We start from the raw sequence: 22,044 nt of genomic DNA on the forward strand, positions 1-22,044 counted from the left end.
AACCACAGAGGTCTTTGACACCCCCCTCCCCTCACTCCAGAGTCACACTGAAGCTGTCTGTGGCAGCATCCAAAGATGCCCTGAGTTTGGAGTCTCTGGGGGAGTTCAGATCCACTGCTAATGCTCAGAATCTGGAAATAAGAGTGCAGCTGCTGGAAGCACTTGGGCCCACCCTGGGTACCCCCCCGGGGTAACCACCAGGACAGCACTGTCAGAACAGGGGCAGAGAGGCTCTGAGACCACTGCACTTCAAAGTGTTCTCACAGGTGGCACATGAGTTAATTAAAAAGGAGAAACTACTGCTGATAGAACAGCCCTTACAGAACATTTTTAAATGTGTACAGAGATAACATATTGAAAATACAGGAATAACCCCAGACATTATATGCTGCAACTATCTGAATCCCTTTTCCTAGAATTTAACACCAGGTAACCTCATCTCTCCCAAAGCAGTGAAGTGTTTTATTTCTTCAGCCATACTAAATCGTTAAATAATCTTTTACCTCTTTACAGCTCTTGCTACAAAAGAGTGGAAAGTTTTTTGTAGCTTGCTTTTTTGGTTTGTTTTTTTTTTTGTTGATAGCAGAACATCACTAAGTTATGGCATATCTCCAACAACTCTGGACATTTTCCAATGTAAATGTTGCAGTCCTGCTGGGTGCCTGTCCTGCTTTAATGCCTGAGCTGACCAGACATCAGATTACCCCAAGGGCTCACAGCCTCCAGTACAATTGCCTTTTCCCAGATCATGCTAAGTACCCATCAGACAAGAAGTCACCCAAGTACTTGAACTGCAAAGGCTTTAACACAGGATGGTGTGTTAGAGAGAATCCATGTTCCCCAGCCACATAAGGACTTCTACTGAAGCATGGATCAACCACTAAACCTGCAACTAAGTATGCCAGACTGTCTGCAGCACACTGAAGCACTTAAACAAAAAAGCCACCAAAAAGATCAACCAACACTACTGGTAAACATTTTGTAAAAGATTTATTTAAGTATCATTTATCACAAAGAGGAAAATACATAGAAGATTAGAAGCATGCAACCATCTTCCACATTTCTATTTATTTTTCTTGCATTCCCAGCTCGTTGTAATAGAACTCCTGTGCCACCCTCACTTGTTCCTCAAAAATACTGTTTCAAGACATAGGATAACCAAAAAAAAACCACAATAAAAGGTAAGATAACATATGAGAAAAGTGCAAAGTAAAAAAGTCACATATATACCACATTCAAACCCTTCCCCTTCCAAAAAATGGATAAAGGCAAACTGTCATTTTGCTGCACAATCAGATTGTCTTTATGAACTACTTTACAAAAAATTAATATAAATTAAGGGCAAAATCCTGCAGACACTTATAATCACAGCTAACTTCAATCAGAGTGGCTCAATTGGTATTATTAAAAGCCACAAGTTAGTCACATGCATAAGTTCTTGCAGGTGTAAGGCCCTAAGGCAATAAAATGTTTAAGAGCATTAGGGAGAACAAAAATTAAAGCAAATGAAATCACTCTCAGATGTGTGTTGCTTAGTAAGTTTATATCAAACATATTTTAAACAGAACAGTTTGCTCCTAAAGCCCTGAATATTTCTATTACTTAAGCAGTTTTGCAAGATTAAAAGACAAAACCTCCAGGAAGCTGGTACAGATGTTAATGAACGTAAAAATTGCTTCAGGCAGGTATGTAGGGAGGTGGAGGTTCCTTCTCAGGCATCTTCACTGCCATTTCATAGGTTGGCAGAACATACTAAGGAGAAGACATTTTGAAGTGATTAATGCAGGAGATTTCAAATGGAAAAAAAAAAAAAAAGAGAAAAAGAGAACAAAAGCATACATGGCTCATCAGCAGCTTAATCCTCTGTTGCAGGCAAAGTTATTTTAAGAATTTACTGCTGTTCCTAGTACGCAAATGACAAAATGAAAGAAGGTGCAGGAGCAGTTTACTGCTCTGCTGAGCCTAACCCTTGGTCCTTCATTCCACACCCCACTGCATCTTGACTTTGCAAAGCAGCAAGGAAGGTTTGGACTGGTGCAATCAAAGCTTCCCTCTATCGCAAGAAAAACATTCAAAGACTTGTCTCTAAAGACCCTCCTTTTAGGCACTCAGAATTTAGCTAAGAAATCCACCACAAAATTAGCTGCTTTAAATTTTTTTATCTTTCCAGTCTTTCTTTAGAAAGCTGGACAAGGCTTGGAAACATACATGGATGTGGTGATTTTCTACTTCAAAATTATTGATACTGCTTCCTTTTATCTTAAAACAAGGTTTTACCTGTGGAGGAGCTTCAAAAGCAGGGTACACAGCAATCTCTGGCAAATTTCTGCTGATGATGTATTTATAGCAGTTCCATACACAGTTAATTAGATATGCCTGAAAGAAGAGAGATTTTTCTTTTAAACACCTTATAAGCATTGGCTGGTTCAGAAATTAGATGTTGGATGACATTCCTATGATAAAAAGGAGCATAAATCAACTTAGACAACACATATCTGAGGAATGGTTGCTATTTCACAGACCTGGCCACATACCTATGTTGCTCTCCAGTTTGCATTTACAGTGACTCATAGAGGATGCACCACACAGATTTTAGCAAAAGAATTCACAGATCCATTCAACAAATCTCTGTCTGCCTCAGCAGTGCTAATCAAATTAATCCCCAACTAGCTTATGCTTCTGTTGATCTCAGTCCAAACCTGCCAGGAGGAGGAGGAGAGGCCAACAGTACAATCCCACTCATCCCCCAGTTAGCAATATTGCTCCAGCTAACTGCCAGCGTTAAGGAAAGGGCTCAGACACACAACTGAGGCAGCAGGGAGAGGGTAGAGCAGTGAACCTTGAACTTGGAGTCAACACTGACTGCTGCAGAAAGAAACACTATCATGATATGATGAGGATTAGGCATTTTTTATTACTAATTTGTGTAACATTAACCTCTCCAAATCTCTCACTGACAAGTTAGCACTGTTGTACAAAAGGTACCAAATTTCCCACAATACAGAAATGCTATCTACTGTATTAGACTTTCACTCTCCCCAGTTAAACATTCCTCTTGGAAAAAGTATAGAAAAATCAGTAAAAATATTTTTCATTATTTAATTTTTTTCTTAAATGCAACATGAATGTAATAAAGGAACAGTATCATGGCCAATGTATATAATAAATTTATTTTTCTAATATGCTTTGTCTACACAAGAGTTTTTATAACCCAAATGAACACCTCATTATTTAGATCTTCAGAAAGAAAGTAACTGCTACTATCACCTAGAAGGGAGGAAGATGCAGGTCTAGAATTAACTTATACATTTCCTCATTCCATCATCTTCCTTCCAAAACTTGCATTCTGGTTTGTTAGGCACAGTGAGAGATTTTAAACATTTTGTTTAGAAACTTGTATGCATTAACTCAATATTATTTCACTACAAGCTTAATTACAAATATTAAAATTATCTCCACATAGACAAAAAGTCTTTTTGCATTCCTCCTACCTACTCAGGAAGGGCAGAGCGGCATAAGCACATCCCACTGCACACACACAAGTTAGCTGAAGGCACCAGTACACAACATATTAGATCTAAGTCATACTGGAACTGAACATCCCAACAATTGTGCTGTAAGTTCTTACCTCAGCATTAAGAAGGCAGCTGGGTTCTGAATTAAGCATTGAGAATTAACTCAGATTGACACCATCTTAATATTTATTAACTTTTGCAACAGACACACGATTAAGTTTTAACTTACCTTTAAAATGATAAATAATACGAAGAACACCAGAACAATAAACAAGAGACAGCTGGAGTCCAAAGAAAGGAGATCCTCTTTGTAAGGAAAATCCGGCTAGTGAAAAAAAAAATCAGGGGGGAAGGGGGAGAAAAAGAAGAGATAAGAATGAACACTGCACAATCAAATATGATAGAAAAACTTCTGAGCTTCATACCAAATGAAACAAGCCCTTGCGTAAACTACTCCCCTGAAACAAAAAGTTCCATTTCTAACAAGTTTCCTCTTTATTCCCCCCACAAAGCACAGTATTTATCCTGTCTCTGTCCCACAAGAACAGATCACTACAGTACAGTCTGTGTCCCTAGTCACTTCATCAGTCTCATCCCAACACAAATTCTTCTTCACAGTTGCAGGACAGTATTTGTACTCATGGTCCTCTACAACTCTTTAATGACTTACTATTAATTACATCCTGTCAGTCCAACCTGTAACACACTGGTGTGCAGTGTAAGATGTCACCCCCAAGCTTTGGAGAGCCAAAACAGAACTTGTGCAAACCTGTCTCTTTTCCTTCCCTGACCACAGTAACAAAGCCTCCCTCAAACCTTAATCTAAAGATTTTATCTTTAGATAAATCCTTCTCCCTTTAAGAAGGACTTGCTTTTAAACATCTACTTGAACAAATCACAACACTAGCCAGACAGAGCTCCTGGTCCCTGCAGACAGTACATTCTATGCATTGACTCTTCTTGCAGTTAAAACACAGGCAGCATTAGTGAGAACTCCACTGCAGTTTCCTTAGAAAGTGTTGCTGCAACTTGAGAAGAGACGCATAGAATGTAAAAAGGAAAGCTCAGATTCCATGGGCAATGCTGTGGGAATCCTTACCTACTCTTCTACAGTCCTTACCTATACTTCTCTTCCTGTTCCCTACCAACAAAGGGTCAACACATTTCTAATCTGCAGAATCAAATTTGCCACCGAGCCCCACTGCTTAAAAGGCACAGTTAAGTGTGTTTAGGAACACACTTCCAAGTCCAACTGTAGCCAACACAGTTTAAACCAGTAGTTCCCATCACAATTCTTTCCTTACTCTCCCTGGCTTTCCTTTTAGGGAGCAATGACAACTTTAACTTTTCCACCCCTGATAAGCTACCATGCCCGTAATAACCACCTATGGCTGCTGCAGGCTGAATTCCTTTTTCTTATGCAAAGAGAAGTGTAGCTCAGTCACTGATCCAATTAAAGCAAACTTAAATTTCAAATGTAAAATAGCAACTTGAGCTGAATACTTACCAACTGATCCAGGTAATCCTTGATTCTGGGCAAGTAGGTTAGAGAGCTGATGGCAACCAGACAACTGAGCACAAAGTCAAAGAGTTGGTAACAGAAAAATGGGATCAGCCAGCCTACACGATGCTAAGAAATAGAAAAAAGGAGCAGCCTGTGAATTATTTAGTTAAAAAAAAAAAAATCAAGTAGCAACTTTCAAACCATAGATTAAAAATATACTTACAGCAATGGCACCATACACCATCATTGCACTGATTGTGAACATGAGGAGGGAGATAGCAAACAGAACACAGGCATTTTCTGGATTAAAAAAAAAAAAATTAAAAACCAGTAAGAATCAATAATTTCCTGGAGTTGTCACACTGCAGCTGACAGGTAACCAAGCTTTGTCCATTACTATGATCTGTTCTCAATTGACTCATCCATGCCAACTACCAGCAGCAAAAAAGAGTAATTCAGATCCTTCCTAACAAAAATAAAGATCTGGTTCAAGAAAACCTACAACTACTTGGAAAAATCCCTCTGCCTTAATCAAATGCCTGACTAAAGCCCAGGAACACCAATTAGAAGCTTGACACAGTTTGACAGTAATGCACCATAATGATGCTGATTTGCAATATGTGTCAGTGCTGAAAATATGTGAGTGATTAACTTTACAACTCGACAGAATCTTAAGTGAAGCTAACACACTATCAACCTTTACACTTGAAAATGGTTTGGTTACATAATTTGGTCATTGGCAGTGGGAGCAGCACTGCTCCTTCAGTAACACTAAGGAAAACAGGAAATCACTGTGTGGAAGGTATCCCACTATTTACAAGAAAAGGCAGTTGAATAGAAACCAATTTGTAGCAAAATCCAGGACACTCATGGAAGCTGCATGATAAAGATTCTCCTGTGTAATCACAGTTACTGATTACAGAAGCAGAGCTGCTTTCCACAAATTAGATTATACTTGTTCTTTTTTAAAAACAAAGAAACCAGCCTGAGAGTCTATAGACTTGGTAAATAAATGGTTTTTAGCAATATTGAAGCCAAAATTTTTTTGTTGCCCTGCTTGGAAAAGATTATCTGAGAACCCTTTCTACTCTGCAGTTAGTATCTACATACAGAGATGGCATCAAAGAGCCCCCCCAGGAATGAAATGCACTGTGTTGATCAGACATAAGTCTCAGCAATCACCAGCGAGTGTGGCTGTCTTCTGAAGAGTTATTACTCACAGTATACACTAGTACAATAACACCTGTAAGGTTCTTTCACACACACAAAGCCTTCTAGCCCAGATCCCAACATAAGGAATAAGAATTTTTAAGTCAAAAAGCATGTGATAGATTTTACACTAAAAAGTGAAGAAAGCACCTTCAGTTTTAGAAGCATCTTTCACTCATATAAGCTTAACAGCCTTTTCAGATCATATGACATTTTACAGACATCTGCTGTGATTTTACTTAATATCTTAGCCTCATGAAGAATTTGGTCCTTGCTCCCATTCTTTTTTCATCCGTGGAAATGTGAGTTACAGTCACAGGGCAGAACTGAAAGATCCTCAACTCGGGTCATGAACAATTAATCCAAAATGCTCAAAATCCAGTTTAGTGCTGTACTATTTAAATTTACTGAATCTGACCCTCCCTAAATTTTAATGTAATACAACAGACTGAGGTAGAAGTGCCACACTACACATTTCTGCACATTTAAAGCCATGAGAAGCAAAGCATATGCTTAAGTTTACAGATACAATAGTTAAAACCACCAATTACAGTTGTATACATCATACACTCAGTAAAAGAGTGGGCATAATTTTGCTCATGGTGCTTTCTCTTTCATTTATTCAGGTGAAACTTAGAGAAACACTTTGGTTTCAACTCAAGTACTTGGCATCCCAATTGTTCATCTCTTCTTCAAAAGTTATCATGGTTTTCTTCTTAGTAAATTCATATGCAGGAGCTCTAAGTTATTTCCTGATCTATGAAGATGACCAAAAATTCTGACGAGAAGTCTTTAAACTTGTTTTCTGCTGCTTGTTTACTGAGACAGCAAAGATAATTAATGTCTATGGAGAAAGTGAATCAGAGATGTCCCACACATACTTCAACACTCAAAGCATCAGAAGGCCAAGAAATCTCATCACTCAAGATGCTTGGGTATAAAATGAAGTTAAAATAATAATCCATAAAGCTTTCTTTTTATTCTTGTAGAAGAATTCAATACCAGAATAACTAAAGAGAAATTCAGAAAATAAGATAACCATATTTATTAAAAGTTGTATGCATATATTACAATCTAGTGTAAGACAAATCCATGGTACTGCATGCTTTATATTCCCATCAGCCAGCAGAGTTCTAGACCTACCAGCCATTCTCTCGGAAGCATAGTAATTTCCAATGACTTCATACTGGATGTCAACAGTTGGCACCATATTTGGATGAGTCACTTCTACTGTCAACAAGATGCCCATCAGCAAGTTCACCACCTGAGAGAGATCACAGTTACCTCACGGTTAATTACTTTGCAACAGCTAAGATGTTTTTAATGACCACTAATAATCCTTTATTTCAGTTAAAAATAAACTCTTCCCTTTGCCTGTATGTGGAAGAAAAAAAAAAAAAAAAGCCCAACTTACAGTTAAATTTCAAGCTCATTTAATTAAATGACTACTAAAACAACCCAAAGAGTGTGGAGCACTTGCTAGGTTCAATGAATCACCACTAAATAACTTGGCAAATTGAGGGGATGGTAAGATTCCTAGGGATTCAAATAACTTAATTAAGCTGATGCTGCTTGATGAATGTACAGAGTTGTGAACTGAAAAACTGGAAACAGTTAAAAAAGGTCAGGAAGATAAAGGTACAGAATGAGTAATATTTTGAAAGAATTTCTGCTTTCTACAACAAATTGAGTTAATTTAACATACAAATAAATTACTGGGTTTCTGCCACATTTCAGCCTTAATAATCTAGAGAGATGATCTTCCTCTGCTTCCCAGATCACTTATTAAAACCTCACCAGACCTTATCAGAAAGGTCTACACAACCACAGGGGAAGTTAAAAAAATTTCACATGAAGATCAAGCCCCACAGTGTGTGCTCACCAGTCTCTCTCTTCCCTCACGCTGCCACTTAAGACTCCTTCTGTTGCCCCATTTTGGTACACACCAGAAATGTCTTCAGTAAGAGCTCAAAGAATCAGAAGTAGCTGAAGCCTCTGTAAAATTGCTTTGACAGCATTTATAACATATCCAAAGTTTACAGGGACATAGTTTCTATTACTAGTATCTGGAGACACATGCCAAAGGTTGCATAACAAAAAAAAAACAAAAAAAAAACAAAAAAAAAAAAAAAAAAAAAACCCAAAAAAAACTCATGATGGTCTTTTTTAGCTGCAGACATTTTCCAATCAGTATTCAGTACTGTCACCACCAGCAGCAGGATCCCTTCCAATTAGCCTCAAAAGAAAAAAAAAAAAAAACTGGTTTGCAGTTTCTCACAACTTAAGAGTATTTGCCAGGTATTCCTTCTTCTATGGGCATGGTTCCAGAAGTCAACGATGGTGGCAAGTCTATGTACTGAAGATTTCAGAAAGGAAAAAAAAAAATTCTGAACCTACTAAAAGTTTTGAGGCTCACAGTTCCTATAACTTGTTTTCCCCTCAGTGTTTTTATTACTTTTTTCTTCTTTTTCCCCAGGGGTTTACAGATAAATGGTGATAAGCTTGCTTGCACTTTCAGCTAGAAGAACCATTTAGAGGAATTAAAGTTGGTAGTGCATTTCACTTTGTAGAAATGAAATCATCTCATCATGTATTACACAAACTTACTAGAATTTCCAGCTATTTTGAGCCACTTGTATTTCTATAAGGCATTTTATATAAAACATAGTAGACGAAACAGCTGGTAGTCAAGAACTCTGTTTAACCACCAATATCTTTAGCCTCGAAATGCACTTCTTTTCACTCTCACAGGATACTTCTTAAAGGGCAAACTGTCAAGTTGCTCACCTGCCTCTTGTTTCCAAATCTTATTTTGCTTCACCATTCATCAAAAAGATGGAACACTTTCATCTCCCACCTGCTTCATCCTTCTGTACTCTGACCTTCTGCTCTCAATGTTCTCTGCATTTTCAACCCTTCTATTTCCTCTTCTCTATGAGTGAACTGAGCATATTGGAAAATACCTTTCTGCACTGTACTTGTTTCAAAAAGCCTAGGTCAAAGGTTCACATCTCTGGCAGCTGAAACATTGATCTCTTCTTTATAAAGCACAAAAGTACATGTTCAATTAGAACTAAATCATTTACTGTTTATACATAGTCATGAGTTTGACTGCCATGACAGGCTATCTGCCTCAGGATAAGGAGTAAGCAGCACTTGAATTACTATAGAAGTACTGAGGAACTAGAATGCCTCAGAATTTTGAGACTGTGATTCTCCATCTGTCTCTTTCTTTTTTATTTTCATCTTATCTGTGGTACTAATTCAGAATACCAAAGTCTTTGGTAATTTCACTAGTTACTGAGTGTAGCTCCAAGTATTAAAGGTTTATTTTCTCAACCTGAGATGGTATGCAAGTAAAACAGAAAATAAGAGCCATTCAAAATTCAATCTATTAGAATCAATGAGATCAAATAAAAATAGTAAAAAATCAAAACAAATCTAAAGAAAAACAAACAACCCAAAACCTTGGTCAATTAACACCTCAGGGTTTCCGGCATTCCATTACTACTGTTTACAAATCCATCACAACACTGAGCAATTAATTGAAATTCATATGTTAAATGTGATCAAGAACTACATAGCCAGAGCCTGTATTTTAACTACTTTCATTCTTTCCCAGAAGCTTGATAACAGCAAGACCACAAGGCCAGTTTCAAAATAATCAGTGTAACAGGCAGCAAGAATACGGTTTGGACCACAGAACATTGTTAGAGCTTTTAAGCATATACTAACTGCAAATCAAATGTATGTTCACAAATGTCTACATAGGGAAGTCAGAAAAAACGTAACTCAGTGTAATATGAAGATTAAACCCATCACCATCTCCCCCTCAAAAAAAAAAAAAAAAAAAAAAGAACAAAAAACAAACTCAAAAAACCCCCAAGCCTGACAAGACAGCTCTCAGTGGATACTGCAGCACCCTAAAGTAACACCTCAGAAATCTCAGCAGCCTGATTCTGGTCTTTATTTGCTAGGAAATAAAAAACAGTAACCAAAAAAAATTGCAAAATGCGTGTTCAAGTTCCTATTTAAAAAATAATCCCATTAAGATGAAAATAACCTTAATTTAGGTTATAGTAATAGTATAAGGAATGTAATAGTTTAAGGAATGTATTTTACATTTTCATATCTGGGATAGTTAAATTTAATAGTTTGGTGAATCAAAATACAAATAGCTGAAATTTCAAATTCTCAAGTTGAAAGTCATCATTTATTACACACTGGTAACAAAATATTACCTCCCCATATGATTAGAACTCAAAAGACTGTGGAACTCTTAAGAAGCATTAGCTTTTTAATTAGTGAGTTTTATCTCCACAGTGTACACTTTATGCCTCATCATGTAAGTGCTTCAACTCTCTGGAGGCCCAAACATGAAGTGTAGTTTTCCCCAAGCACTCAGAGTGACTTGGGCAAAACCAAGAATTCCTACTTATAATTTGCTAATATCCTTTTATGAGGGGAAAGAGGGAAATTGCCTTGCACTACTACACTCATTTTCCTTTCACTTTTCCAGTATTTTTTTCCCTAGGCATGTTTCCAAAGGGGAAAAAAAAGAAAGAAAAAATAAAGGAAAAAAAAAAACTAAACAAGATGGATGTTCTGATTTGTTTTGATTTATTAATATTTTGAAATAGAAAAAACTGAAGAAGAGTAACTTTAAATAGGGTACTTCAGAGCCTCTAGCACTACCAGTATGAGACTGACAGAAATGAGCCAGTATAACTAGTCTTAATCTGGTTTAGTGAACACATACTTCCAGAGATCCCCCTCATGCTCCTGCTAACCAGCAGCAACTGCATCACTGCCTGCAGCCCTGAAGTTTACTGCCAGAAGGCAGCAGCCCCTCCCTCCAAAACAATACCATTGGCTTTTATGCTGTTTACTGAACTCTGATCCCATTTTTGCCAGTGCAGTGTTCGTGCTTCCGGTTGCTGGAAAGTGCAGTGCCCAATATGAAAGTTTACAGGAAGAAACAAACTTCAAAGCAACATGACTGCAATTATGGAGAGAGGAACGGGAGGTTTCTTTTTCCTTCCTACACATAACAGCAATGGGTGTTGCAGAGCTAACCAAGCTTTATCAGACCTGGAACTCAAGTACAATTCTGCCAGAAATGTTCCTAACTTGTCTTTTGGTAAATACACTTTTATTTACTGATCACAAACAGCAGCAGCACACAGACAGAACCGTGCTTGAGACACTCTCTGCTCACACAGCATCAGCAGCAGACATTTTAGAAGGTAGTCCTAGTTCCCTCTGGACTTGCAGAAGCACACAGCAAGGACAGTGATAAAACTGTTCAAGTGAGGAGCAAAGTCAATTACATTCATGATTTAAAAGTACACAAAAAAGCAAGGAATAGGAGAATGCCTAAAGAAATGGTTATGTAAGAATAACACATGTATTAAGTAGACAGAAGTCTTATCTTACTAAAACATCTGGAGTAGATTGCTGTGAGACTCCATTTTAAGTTTGATAGCAAATTCCTTCAGGACTGCTCTGCACGAGAACACAGTTTATATAGTAAAAAGCAAGATTTTCAGCAACATAAAACTATTCTTGAACTAAACATTCTCCCCCTCCAAAAAGCTACATCCTTTAAAAAACCCCAACAAAACCAAAACACACAAAATACAAACAAAAAGCCCCAGCAAACTCACAAACCAAAAAACACCACCCTACACATAAAGTTATTACTATTTGTCCCACTGTAATTTAAAAGCAGAGATTACTCAATTGATTTAGAAATATTTCTCGTAAGAACCTGAAAGACTAAGTTGGAGCTATACTTAAATGGGGCATTAATTAACATGTCTAAAAAACCTGACATGTTCTGGACAATTTTTTAAAGCTTGGCAGAAGACAATTAAATTTAATTTTCACAGTCAAAACTGTATTTTACCTTCAAAAAAAGTGCAATTTATATTTGAATTCTGATTTTAAAGCATTAGGGAAGACCAGCATGTCATAACCTTTTTCAGCTCAAACAGACAGCTGTTGCCAGACTTTAAAGTTCTCACCCTTACTCAGGTGACAGCTGAGAACTGGATAAAAGTATTCAACGCACGGCTTAACAAAGTGTTCGATACACAGGGGTTTTTTAATAAAAACTCGCACCTCTAAAGCACTTTGCATGCCCCCTGCTACCTTGAACTCAGCTCTACTTTTCCCTCCAGCAGACCGAGTGGCTGCGGTTACGCGAGATCAAAGCCGCACTCCGCCCCTTGAGCCACAGCCTCGGAGCTGCCCGGGGCGGCCGCCACCGTCCCCAGCACCCATTGAGATAGAAGAAAGAGGTGCCGCATCCAGGCAACAAGAGGAAACATAAGCACAGCAGGAAAGGCAGAAACTGGAAGTGCTACCAGGTCTGTGGCCACGGAAACATCTCCTTGTCCCCCGCCCCCAGCAGGTTCCTGAGTTTACAGCCATTCCCGCGAACAGGAACGCCAGTGCGGAAGGCAGCGAGGGGCTTTTGTTCTGTAACAAGGATCACTGTCCCCCTTGCTGTTCACGATTTGTGCTCTTACTTGAGGGACCAGAAACATATTCTGAACTCCATCCGTCAGCACAGGGTGGTTTGCAGGTTTCTATAAGTTTGATTCTCAATAGTACAATGGACCTTTTCCTTTGAAATGAACTAATGGTAGAACTTAATTAGCACCAAGACTTTTGTCCAATTTCATTTTGAAAGAGATACCTTTTCCCTAAAGTTTTGTTACATTTCCAACCCCCTACCCCGCCTTTTCCTCAAGTCCTATCTCTCCAGAGACTTTGTTTGCCTGTACATTTTTCTGTCAACTGAGGGAAGAAGATGAATAAAGGATCTCCCCATACTTGTTGAAAATAAACCATGAACTCCCCAAAATCAAACCCCCATGCTTCTAAAGGCAGTTTCTGTGCATGGCTGTTTCATAGCAACACAAAAATTCAGCATTCCTTGTTTCTTACGATCCGGAGAAGGGCAAAGAAGAACACAGCTTTTGATTACAGCTTCAAGAGAACAGAAAAGGTATGATGCAACTTTTGTAAACTATCCTCTCATTTTTACTGCCCACGAGGGTTAAGGGAAAGGAAAGATGAGGAAATTACTTCAATAAAGGGGAGTTCAGGCCCCCTTTAAGGGAACCAAGGCAAGTTAGGGCTCCAGGCCTTTAAGTTGCTGCTACTGTTTTCACATTTCTACTTCGCCCTAGTTCAGAACTTTATTTCTAGTATTTCACCGCACTACCGCAGCTCTTCCTCGGAGACAAAGCACTCACCTCTCAGAAAAAAAAGGAAGTGTTTTGGGAGACAAATTTGTTGCCACTGCTTTTCAATCAGTGTTTCAGGAACAGAGTATGGAATAACCTGGAACTTCCCTCGCCACAAAGTGGGGGACACTCATCTTCCTCTCAGAAGTTTCAGACCATTCACGGGTATCTCATCTTGTTCCCCTTTTATGCACCCCAAATTCCACTCTCCCCCGAACTCCCTTACACGCTCAGTGCTGTATTAAAGTCTCAACCCCTCCAAACCAAGAAAGAGAAGAGTTACGCAATCTCTCTGAGACACAGAATAAAACGCTCTGAACTTTCTCTTCACTTTTTTTTTCCAAACACAAGGGAGGATGCCGAGGGACAGCAGGACTTCGTTAGCCCGATGGAGAGCCCGGAAGAGGGACCTGAGCCCCGCCGGGTGACCCCAGGAAATCCCCCGGTACAGCTTCTCCCGGCCGTCCCAGCACAGGGAACAGCTGCCCGGGCAGGGGAGCAGGGCGGGAACGGGACGAGCGCGGTCCCTCAGAGCGGCCGCGCGGGCGCCGCTCCCCCGCCCCACCGAGCACCCCGCGCACGCGTGCTGAGCACAGCCCCCACCGCCGCCCCTCCAGCCGCTGCCCGCCCCCGCCTCTCACCATGTACCAGGTGCCCAGGATGATGGTGCCGGTGCGCACATGGCAGCAGCCGCAGCACCGGGTGCTGTAGAAGCGGTCACGACTCCTCTTGAACGTCATGGCGGTAGCGCACAGCACCAACCGCCGGACCCGCCACCCGCCCTCTCCAAGCAGTTCCCGACACCGAGGGCCGTAAAACTCCCGGCGCGCGTCACCGCCGCACTGACCAATCAACCGCCAAGAGAATGTCGTGGGGCGAGTCTGTGTTGCCGCGGTGACGGCTGATTGACAGCATCGCTGACCAATCACAATAGCTCTAGTACTGACTCCCCGCATTCACCTGCGGCGGCGGGGGCCGCACCTGAGGTGGGGGCGGTGCCCTTTCCGCCATGTTGGGGTTTGCCCGCCTTTGCCGTCGGCCCTCAGGCGGGTCTGGCGGCGAAAGGTCCTTCTCTGCTTGCCTGGTGCAAGGGGAACAGCTCGCCGGCGTTTGGAGAGCAGGAACTTAGCAGCCGGGGAGGCAGCGAAAAACTTGTGGGGAAAGCTGCGTTGTCTAGAGACGTTCCCGTGTACTTAGCGCGGTTGAGGGACGGCTCGAATTCTCGGGCCAGTCCTGAGCCCCTCAGTTCAGGAGGGACATGGAAGTTGTAGAGAATGTCCAGAGAACGGCAACAGAGCTGGTGAAGCGGCTGGAGCAGAAGGAGGAACGGCTGAGGGTGTTTTGCCTGGAGAAGAGAAAGCTCAGAACCGTATTGCTCTCTATAACTCCATGAAAGGAGGTTGTAGCCAGGTGGGGGTCGGCTTCTTCTGTCTCTTACCAGGCAGCTGGTAACAGCTTTAGAGGACATGGCCTCAAGCTGCGGCAGGGAGGTTTAATCTGGACGTCAGGAGGAATTTCTTCATTGGAAGGGTGATTAGACGTTGGAACAGAAGTCACTGTTCCTGGAGGTCTTTAAAGAAAGTGCCATGTCCAGTCTTAGTGCCGTGGTCTGTTTAACATAGTGTTAGGTTGTGGTTTGGATTCGATGATCTCACAGGTCTTTTCCAACCTAATTGATTTTGTGATTAAGTAATATCTCCTGATGTCCTGATTCCAGCTGGGGCAGTGTTAATTTTTGCAGTTGCCAGGAGGGCATGGCTCGGATGTGGAGGTTATTCTGTCCCAGCTCACATCATTGGCCATTGCCAGAGCAGGGGGAAAAGGGGTTTCTTCCTATGGAGAAAACGTGGAGGAGGGAGCCGACTGGTAGTGTGTATTGGAAGCGGGGGCAGGTTTCTTATCTCCTTGATGTTTCTAGTATATTGTTGTGCCTCTAATTCTCAACTCCATCGCAACGCAGCAGGAAAGATGAGGGGAAGGGGGAGTAAGAGAGAGAGCAGTGTTGTGGTTTGGGAAAGCCTCAGTGGAGATCCTGAACGGGGAAATACCATTCCTAAACCGTGACACCTGGGCAGAGCCTGAAGAGGTCTGCTTTGAGGTGCTGCCAACATCCCCCGGCTTTCGCTGAATTTCGCTGCAGAAGGTTTAGTTCACATGAACCGTTTTGCTGTTCTATTGAGTTAATTCCTTGGATTAAAGAATAATATTAAGACTGTGTTACATGCTAAGAGGATATGCCATCAGAGGAAAAACAGAAGAGGTGAAATTTAGTCCACAGAAGTGCTTTACTTTGTTGGTGACTCTAAGCCCTACTCAAGCCCCTGCTGGTGAGCGGGTAATGGAAATGCTTCATTAGTTTCACTGAAACCTGCGGGTGCTGCACTTTTAAATACGTTTATTAGAAATAACGTAAATCCAAGTGCTGTCTTCATTTGTGTATGTGATAAGTTTCAGCACCACTTAGACACACAGTCTCCTGCTCCCAAGTGGAGCAGGACCCTTAAACTTCCCCTGACCCAATAGTTTCTGGAGACCTGAGCTGTTGATGCAGAAGTGCACCCAGTTTATTTTAACCTTGTCCTTGCAGCTGCAATATTTCCTTCTTGGCAGTGCATAGTCTGAGACACAGAACTGTAAATATTTGCTGTGCCTATATACACCGAGATGTACTCAGTATTGAGTTTTTTCACTTTGAACAATGAGAAGGTAATGGGGGTGACAGTGGTTGTCCTTTTGATACATTCCAGATTGTACAATTAACACGTTTTATTGCTTTAGCTGTTTAGTCTGTTTTTAATGTGAGCTGTTGCTGAGTTGTTTGAAATTATTTACTTAAGGGCTTTAAAAGTGACCTTTTTATTTTAAATCCCCAGAGTTCCATAGTTGGTGTTTTCTTCCTTCGGGCATATTTCATTTTGGAATAAACATGTTGTAAGTGCTGCTAAGATGGCTGTAATGATCCTCTTACAAACTACTGTTTGTTTCTTTAGTGCTGTGATGTTCTCAGCCCTGTGCACAGATGCCTAATTATCAACACTGATTTAATGTAGCAAGAAGAGACTAATTTTAATAAAAATACACATGTCCATGTAAAAAATGGAAAAAAGAATATGTATTTTGTTGTAACCAGTCATTAAAAAAATCGGTTTTCTTCCAGATGGCACTTTGGGAAGCCTAAGCCAACTATTCCTGCTACATGCATGCCTGAATTGATTACATTGTTCTGCGGAGCTGAGATTCTCCTTCCTGTTGGTCTGTCCTTGTGTGAAGCAGGAGTTTACAGGATTAGAATGAGTCAGAAATTAAAGGAGGAGCCCCTCCCTCAAAGTTTGGACATCCTCTTGGAAACCTTTAGATCCCACTCCCAGTTCAAGCGATTTGTGAGGGCAAGTGCTCCAGCTAAGAGCTTGCAGTTGGACACTGCCTTTGCCAAGATCAAGCTCTCCTCAGGCTCAGATTGTCAGGGCTATTTTCATGAGATGAAAGAAATCTTAATTAAGTGTTCATATCTTTGTCAGCCAGACTCAGAATAAAAATTGATGTGATTCCCTTGAGCTTCACTGCTTGTTATACTCTGCAAACGCTGCTTGTTATACTCGGCAACAAAGATACTGGGAAGAATAATGTGAATCTCATTTAACATCACAAAGAAGCTTTCCACAGCAGGATAGGCTGATGTGGAACTATTGAATTTGCATAAAAAAACCTCTCCACTTTTTCCTCCCTTAAAAAAAAAAAAAAAAAAGAAAAAGAAAGATTTAAAGGGTGTTTTGAGAATGATTGCATTGTTTCTTGTACTTAAGGGAAGAGGTAATAGGGTAATGATTTTAGTCCTACCCTCTGTGAACGATTCCAGTTCTTCCATGCCTCAAGCAGCCCAGATGACCTCAGGCAAGAGACTTCCTTCTCGCTGAGCCTTAATTCTCTCCTCTTTGCTACTTCAAAGAGGATTTCTGAGGCTAAATATATTAAAAACTCGGGGCTCAGCTTACAGTCATGACAGGCCGAGCAAAATCGCAGAGAATCAGCGAGTACTAGTCATAAAACTTCCTCACAAGCTGACCACGGCGTGCAAGACCAAAGCATCCACAGCACTAAGAGCAGGAAGCCATGCACAGATCTGCAAGTCAGAAGCAGCTGCAAAAGAATGCTTGGGATTCCTTTACCAGCATGACATTTTAACTCCTTCCCTCTCAGCAGGTAGGGAGGGTTTGATATCGAGGTGTTCCTCATTAGTCAAACTAGTCGGGCTTTCAAAACCCATGTCTAGACAGGAGATTTGCACTTCTGTCTTGAGAGAGCCTGACAATGTTTTACCAAACACAAATTAGTTTTGGATAATCAGATTTTAGTAAGGTGACAGCAAAACAGCTAGGATCAGCTAAATGAGAGACCAGGCTTCAACTTCTTCAAAAATATAAAGTCCTACCCTTGCAAGAAGTCAAAACAATGCAGCACTAAGACTGTTTTCTGCTAATTTTTGTAATATCATTTTTTCTCTCTCTTGTGCTGTTCTTCAGTCTATCCTTGCCTAGAAGATGGTGGTTTAATGCTGTAACCACATTCTGAACTATAGGCAGGATGGCAATATTTTGAAGAGTAAGGTGCTGTTCTGCTTCAGCATTTGCTGTGTTGTGCGAATGGAAACCAACAGACTCTGAACTGATAATCATATGTAATTTTGGGCAGAGTTCATATCACTTTATAGTGAAAATATTGTCCTGATGGGGGTTGAGAAACGGAGGTGCCGTGAGATGAACTCAGCTGACCAACACTGCTACAGGTCAATCAAAGTTACAGGAACATCTTGTCTATTGGCTTCTTTGCCAGGAGATAAAAGGTGCAGTGCAGGTTATGTTGGAGCTCCTCCATCCCAAATGGAAGGCACTTGAGTATGAGGGCAGGAACAAGCTACTGCTGTTTTTAATTTTTTTTTTCCCATAACTTTATGCATGTGCCTGCTACTCTGCATTCTAAAACAAAAAAACAAACAAACAAAAAACCAAAATCAAAAAAAACCAACAAAATAAAGAGAGAAATGGTTACTTAGCTCCTCAGATTCAGTTATTTTCTATGCTGAACAAACATTTTTAGATTAAAAAAACCAAAGTTTTTCAACATCACAGAGAAAGTAGTATCTTTACATGGAAACTGCAATATAAAATACTGTATCCCCTTAGCAGAATTCGGAAAAATCTATAGAACTGGTGCATAAAATGTGAAAAATACCCAGACTGAGAGTGTGGATTGACTTTTTGCTTCCTTAAAAAAAGGTAAGAAAGTACTAGAGTAAAAGCAATGCATTAACATATCAATGAGAGGAAAAAGAACCTCATATAAATTAGTCAGGGAGAAGCTTTCCTGTTGGTGACTCATACAGCAAAATCACAGATATCCTGAAGTCAGCATTAACAAATTTTACCATCCTTTTCTCCAAGATGAATTTTGTAGGAAAACAACCTAATTTGGAGGATCAGTGGTTTTTTGTAAAAAGGGTTAGAAAGTAATAATAATGTATCACAATGAGTTTTGTGATTATTGAATTTTACTCTTGTTTACCAAATTAATCAACTTCATTTTGGGATTCCTAATGTAATGTTCCAAGCTTCTGTACTATTCTAGTTGGTTGCTGTTAACAATATGAATTATCTTTTACCAGTATGAGTCAGTTTAACTCAGTTCCAAACCTTTTAAACTCATAACAGATTGGTCAGAAAGTCAGGGTTAGAAAATAAGCTAAAATATGACAGCATGATATAAAGTTTCTCTAAACCCAGGACTGTTTCTGGGTTACTCACTGCATGCTCAGATTTTCTAAATCTCAAACACAGAATAAAAATTCTTGTATTCATATAATCAAAATCTTCTAAACTAAAAGAGTTGTGGTTCATTTATAGCAGCCTCCACACATTTGAGGAGCTATGAAAATGTCTAAAAATAACATGATCTAAAATGGTATTTGCAATTTCAGATATCTCAGTGTTTTCACATGAACAACAGTAAGCACTGGAAATGGAAAATCTGTACTCACTGGCAGCCTCCCCCTTCCAGCCTTAGCCTGGACCTGCCCCTCCATTAATCTTGTCAGGGTGAAGGAGGAGCCTGAGCACCCGAACACTACCTCCTGAGGGAAACGGGGAGTCGCCTTCTAATGGCTGGGATTTCCTTACACGTGTGCTCCTTGACTGGCTGTGCAGTTGGGGACGCCAGCAGGTGTCCAGGAGGAACACTGTGGCAGGAGACTGGTGCTGCCAGAGAAGCTTGAAAGAGCCGTTTATTGTGAGTCCCTGCAAAATGTGCTGCACAGAACCATCACCAAAGGAAAATCACGTGTGCTAAGAGAGTCAAAGTTTGATAGAAAATAGTGTTTGCCAAATTTCTGATATTCTCTTGGTGGGATGACACTGGGGTCAATTTCTCTTACATTGGCCTTTTCCCTAGAAGACGCAGAGTTGTTTCTGAGATCAATGCATTACGGTGTCTGTTCAGTCAGTACAGGAGGGTCTTTCCTTTGCAGGAACACCTGCAGGGCTGAATGTCAGGGATGGCACATGCTAGAAAGTTCATTTTACCTTGAAAAGATTCCTGGGCCTCGTTCAGTACAATCAAAGAAGGACAAAGTTTCCTGTATCTGATTTTTGTGGCCCATGACTTAAAAACCCCTCTCTCACAACATCCAGCTACCCTTAGAAAATCCTCAGCACTACAGAGTTGGCCCATGCTGTAAGCGTAGTAAAGAAATTATTTCCTGCCAGGCAATTAGCATGTCTACCTGCTAGTCAGCTTGTGCACATGTTGGCTGTGCCACCGATCTCCTTATTGGGTGGGACCTTGATAATTATAGACAATTGCAGTTAAGGATAATTATGGAACAGCAGGCCAAATTCCTCTCTATGGTTGCCCATGTGGCAGTGTTACACCATGGTTTGAGTGTGAAGCTTCAGCTTCTCCGTCTGCATCCTGCTGTCTGCCTGCAAGTAAACACAACTTTGTAGGTCAGGAGCTTGTCAGTTACATAATCAGCCACATCTTAATGTCTATGGATTCATCACATCTGGACATGGCTCTTTTATTAGGGATATAGCCAATCTTCCCCCTTCAAGAGCTGCCCACAAGAAAGAGCATCATCAGAAAAATAGAGCTGACTGAGTTTAAGAGAAGGTGGAAACTTAAAGCCTTGTATTTTGTCATTTACAGCTGCTGCTGTAACAATTAATTGCTTGCCCCTAATGAGATCATAGATGTTTGCCAGCCACACTTCATCCCACCTCCCACACTGTGCCTGCATCAGAGGCTTGATTTCCAGCTGCTGGGCCATTTGCAGGCATGTGGAGAGCTTTTGGCTGTTCCTAAGGCAAGTGCCCCTCAAGCTGCTAATAAATTGCTTAGGGAAAAGGCAGGGGGTGCCAGCTGGACCTGGCCCATGAACTGACAGTTAGACTACACTGGCTTACTGAATGACCAGAGAGAACTACTCTCAATTTACTCTTCTAAGAGATAACATTCAGTTATAGCTCAAACAATGCTTCAGCATGCTGGGGGAATGTTGAATCTTCTGAAGGTTTTCAGTCCTTTCCAGCTAGCGAAGATCAGAGACTGGGGGAATGCGCACATCCAGCACACCCATTTAACCCTCCCGAAGCCAGGAGCAGCAGTACAGTCTGATGATGTGCACAGCCTCTGTCCTAAAAGCACAGAAACCAGGGAGTTACCTGAACATGTGGTGATGAAGGGGAGTTTCTTCAGGAACTCAAAAGTTTTGTCTGATTTTCAAAGCATCTGCAGGGACTATTTTATTAAGTGGTGTGATGATTTTTCAGCCTCTGACAACCGGGAAGTGAAAGAATGGAAGTTGACAGAGTTGCTTAGAGCTTTGTGTTCTCATGTGGTTGTGTTTGTAAATTCAGTTCTCTCACTGAAGAACACTTCTGCATCCCTGGGAGCCTGTGCAGCAGCACTGCTGAGGGACGTGGTACAGGAAGGCTCCAGTCACTGCCACAGCCATATCAAACAAGCAACAACCAACATGCCCTTTCCTAACTGCTGACAAAAGAGGTTAATCACGCAAGCATGCTGTACATTGCCACCTAATTCGTCCTGAAAGGTGCTTTTCAATTATTTAGAAAAGCCTATGATCAAGATTGTTTAGTCATAGAAGTGTATTCTTTTTTGCCTACATTAGAGTGTGGTATTAAACAATGTGCTGCTGTAAACTATTGAGCCCATCTCTGTATTACTGTGATGACTTCCCAGGTGTGAAACAGGGAAGTCAGAAGGAAAATGCAGGCCTCAGACACCACTGAAGTCAGGAAGAGGGGTACTGAAGAATTTGACAGAAGAACAGTAATATCATTTGCTGCTGCTTGTCATCAGCACCTCAGTCAGTTTGTCAATGTTATAAGTCTGGATTGTTCTTTCATCCCAACAACAAAAGAATGTCACTAGGATTTCCTAAAAATTGAAGAGGTCAGATGAAGGGAATCTCTTAAAAAAAATTATAGTACCTTAAAAAATCTTGAAATTTGAATGGTTCTAGCAAAAAACACATGCTCTCACACAC

General features: G+C 40.7%; 1 protein-coding gene across 1 annotated transcript; it reads right to left on the reverse strand.

Moving 5' to 3' along the window:
• Positions 1-971: 971 nt before the first annotated feature.
• Positions 972-14,455, reverse strand: LAPTM4A (lysosomal protein transmembrane 4 alpha). Its single transcript, XM_059842933.1, has 7 exons — positions 14,126-14,455; positions 7,372-7,492; positions 5,243-5,319; positions 5,023-5,145; positions 3,745-3,840; positions 2,278-2,376; positions 972-1,752 (listed from the first exon to the last, which is right to left on the reverse strand). Exons 1-7 carry the CDS (start codon positions 14,438-14,440, stop codon positions 1,678-1,680), a joined length of 906 nt encoding a protein of 301 aa, XP_059698916.1. The 5' UTR covers positions 14,441-14,455; the 3' UTR covers positions 972-1,677.
• Between the last annotated feature and the right edge of the window lie 7,589 nt (positions 14,456-22,044).

Source organism: Haemorhous mexicanus, chromosome 3 (genome assembly GCF_027477595.1).
Source record: "Haemorhous mexicanus isolate bHaeMex1 chromosome 3, bHaeMex1.pri, whole genome shotgun sequence".
NCBI lineage: Eukaryota > Metazoa > Chordata > Aves > Passeriformes > Fringillidae > Haemorhous > Haemorhous mexicanus.

Coding starts and splice junctions, on each gene's coding strand:
- LAPTM4A (XM_059842933.1), bottom strand. CDS start 14,440: ATGCGGGGAGTCAGTACTAGAGCTATTGTGATTGGTCAGCGATGCTGT. Junction 7,493..14,125: donor TCCTGGGCACCTGGTACATG/GTGAGAGGCGGG, acceptor GATCTCTCTCAG/GTGGTGAACTTGCTGATGGG. Junction 5,146..5,242: donor TGGTGTATGGTGCCATTGCT/GTAAGTATATTT, acceptor TCTATTTCTTAG/CATCGTGTAGGCTGGCTGAT.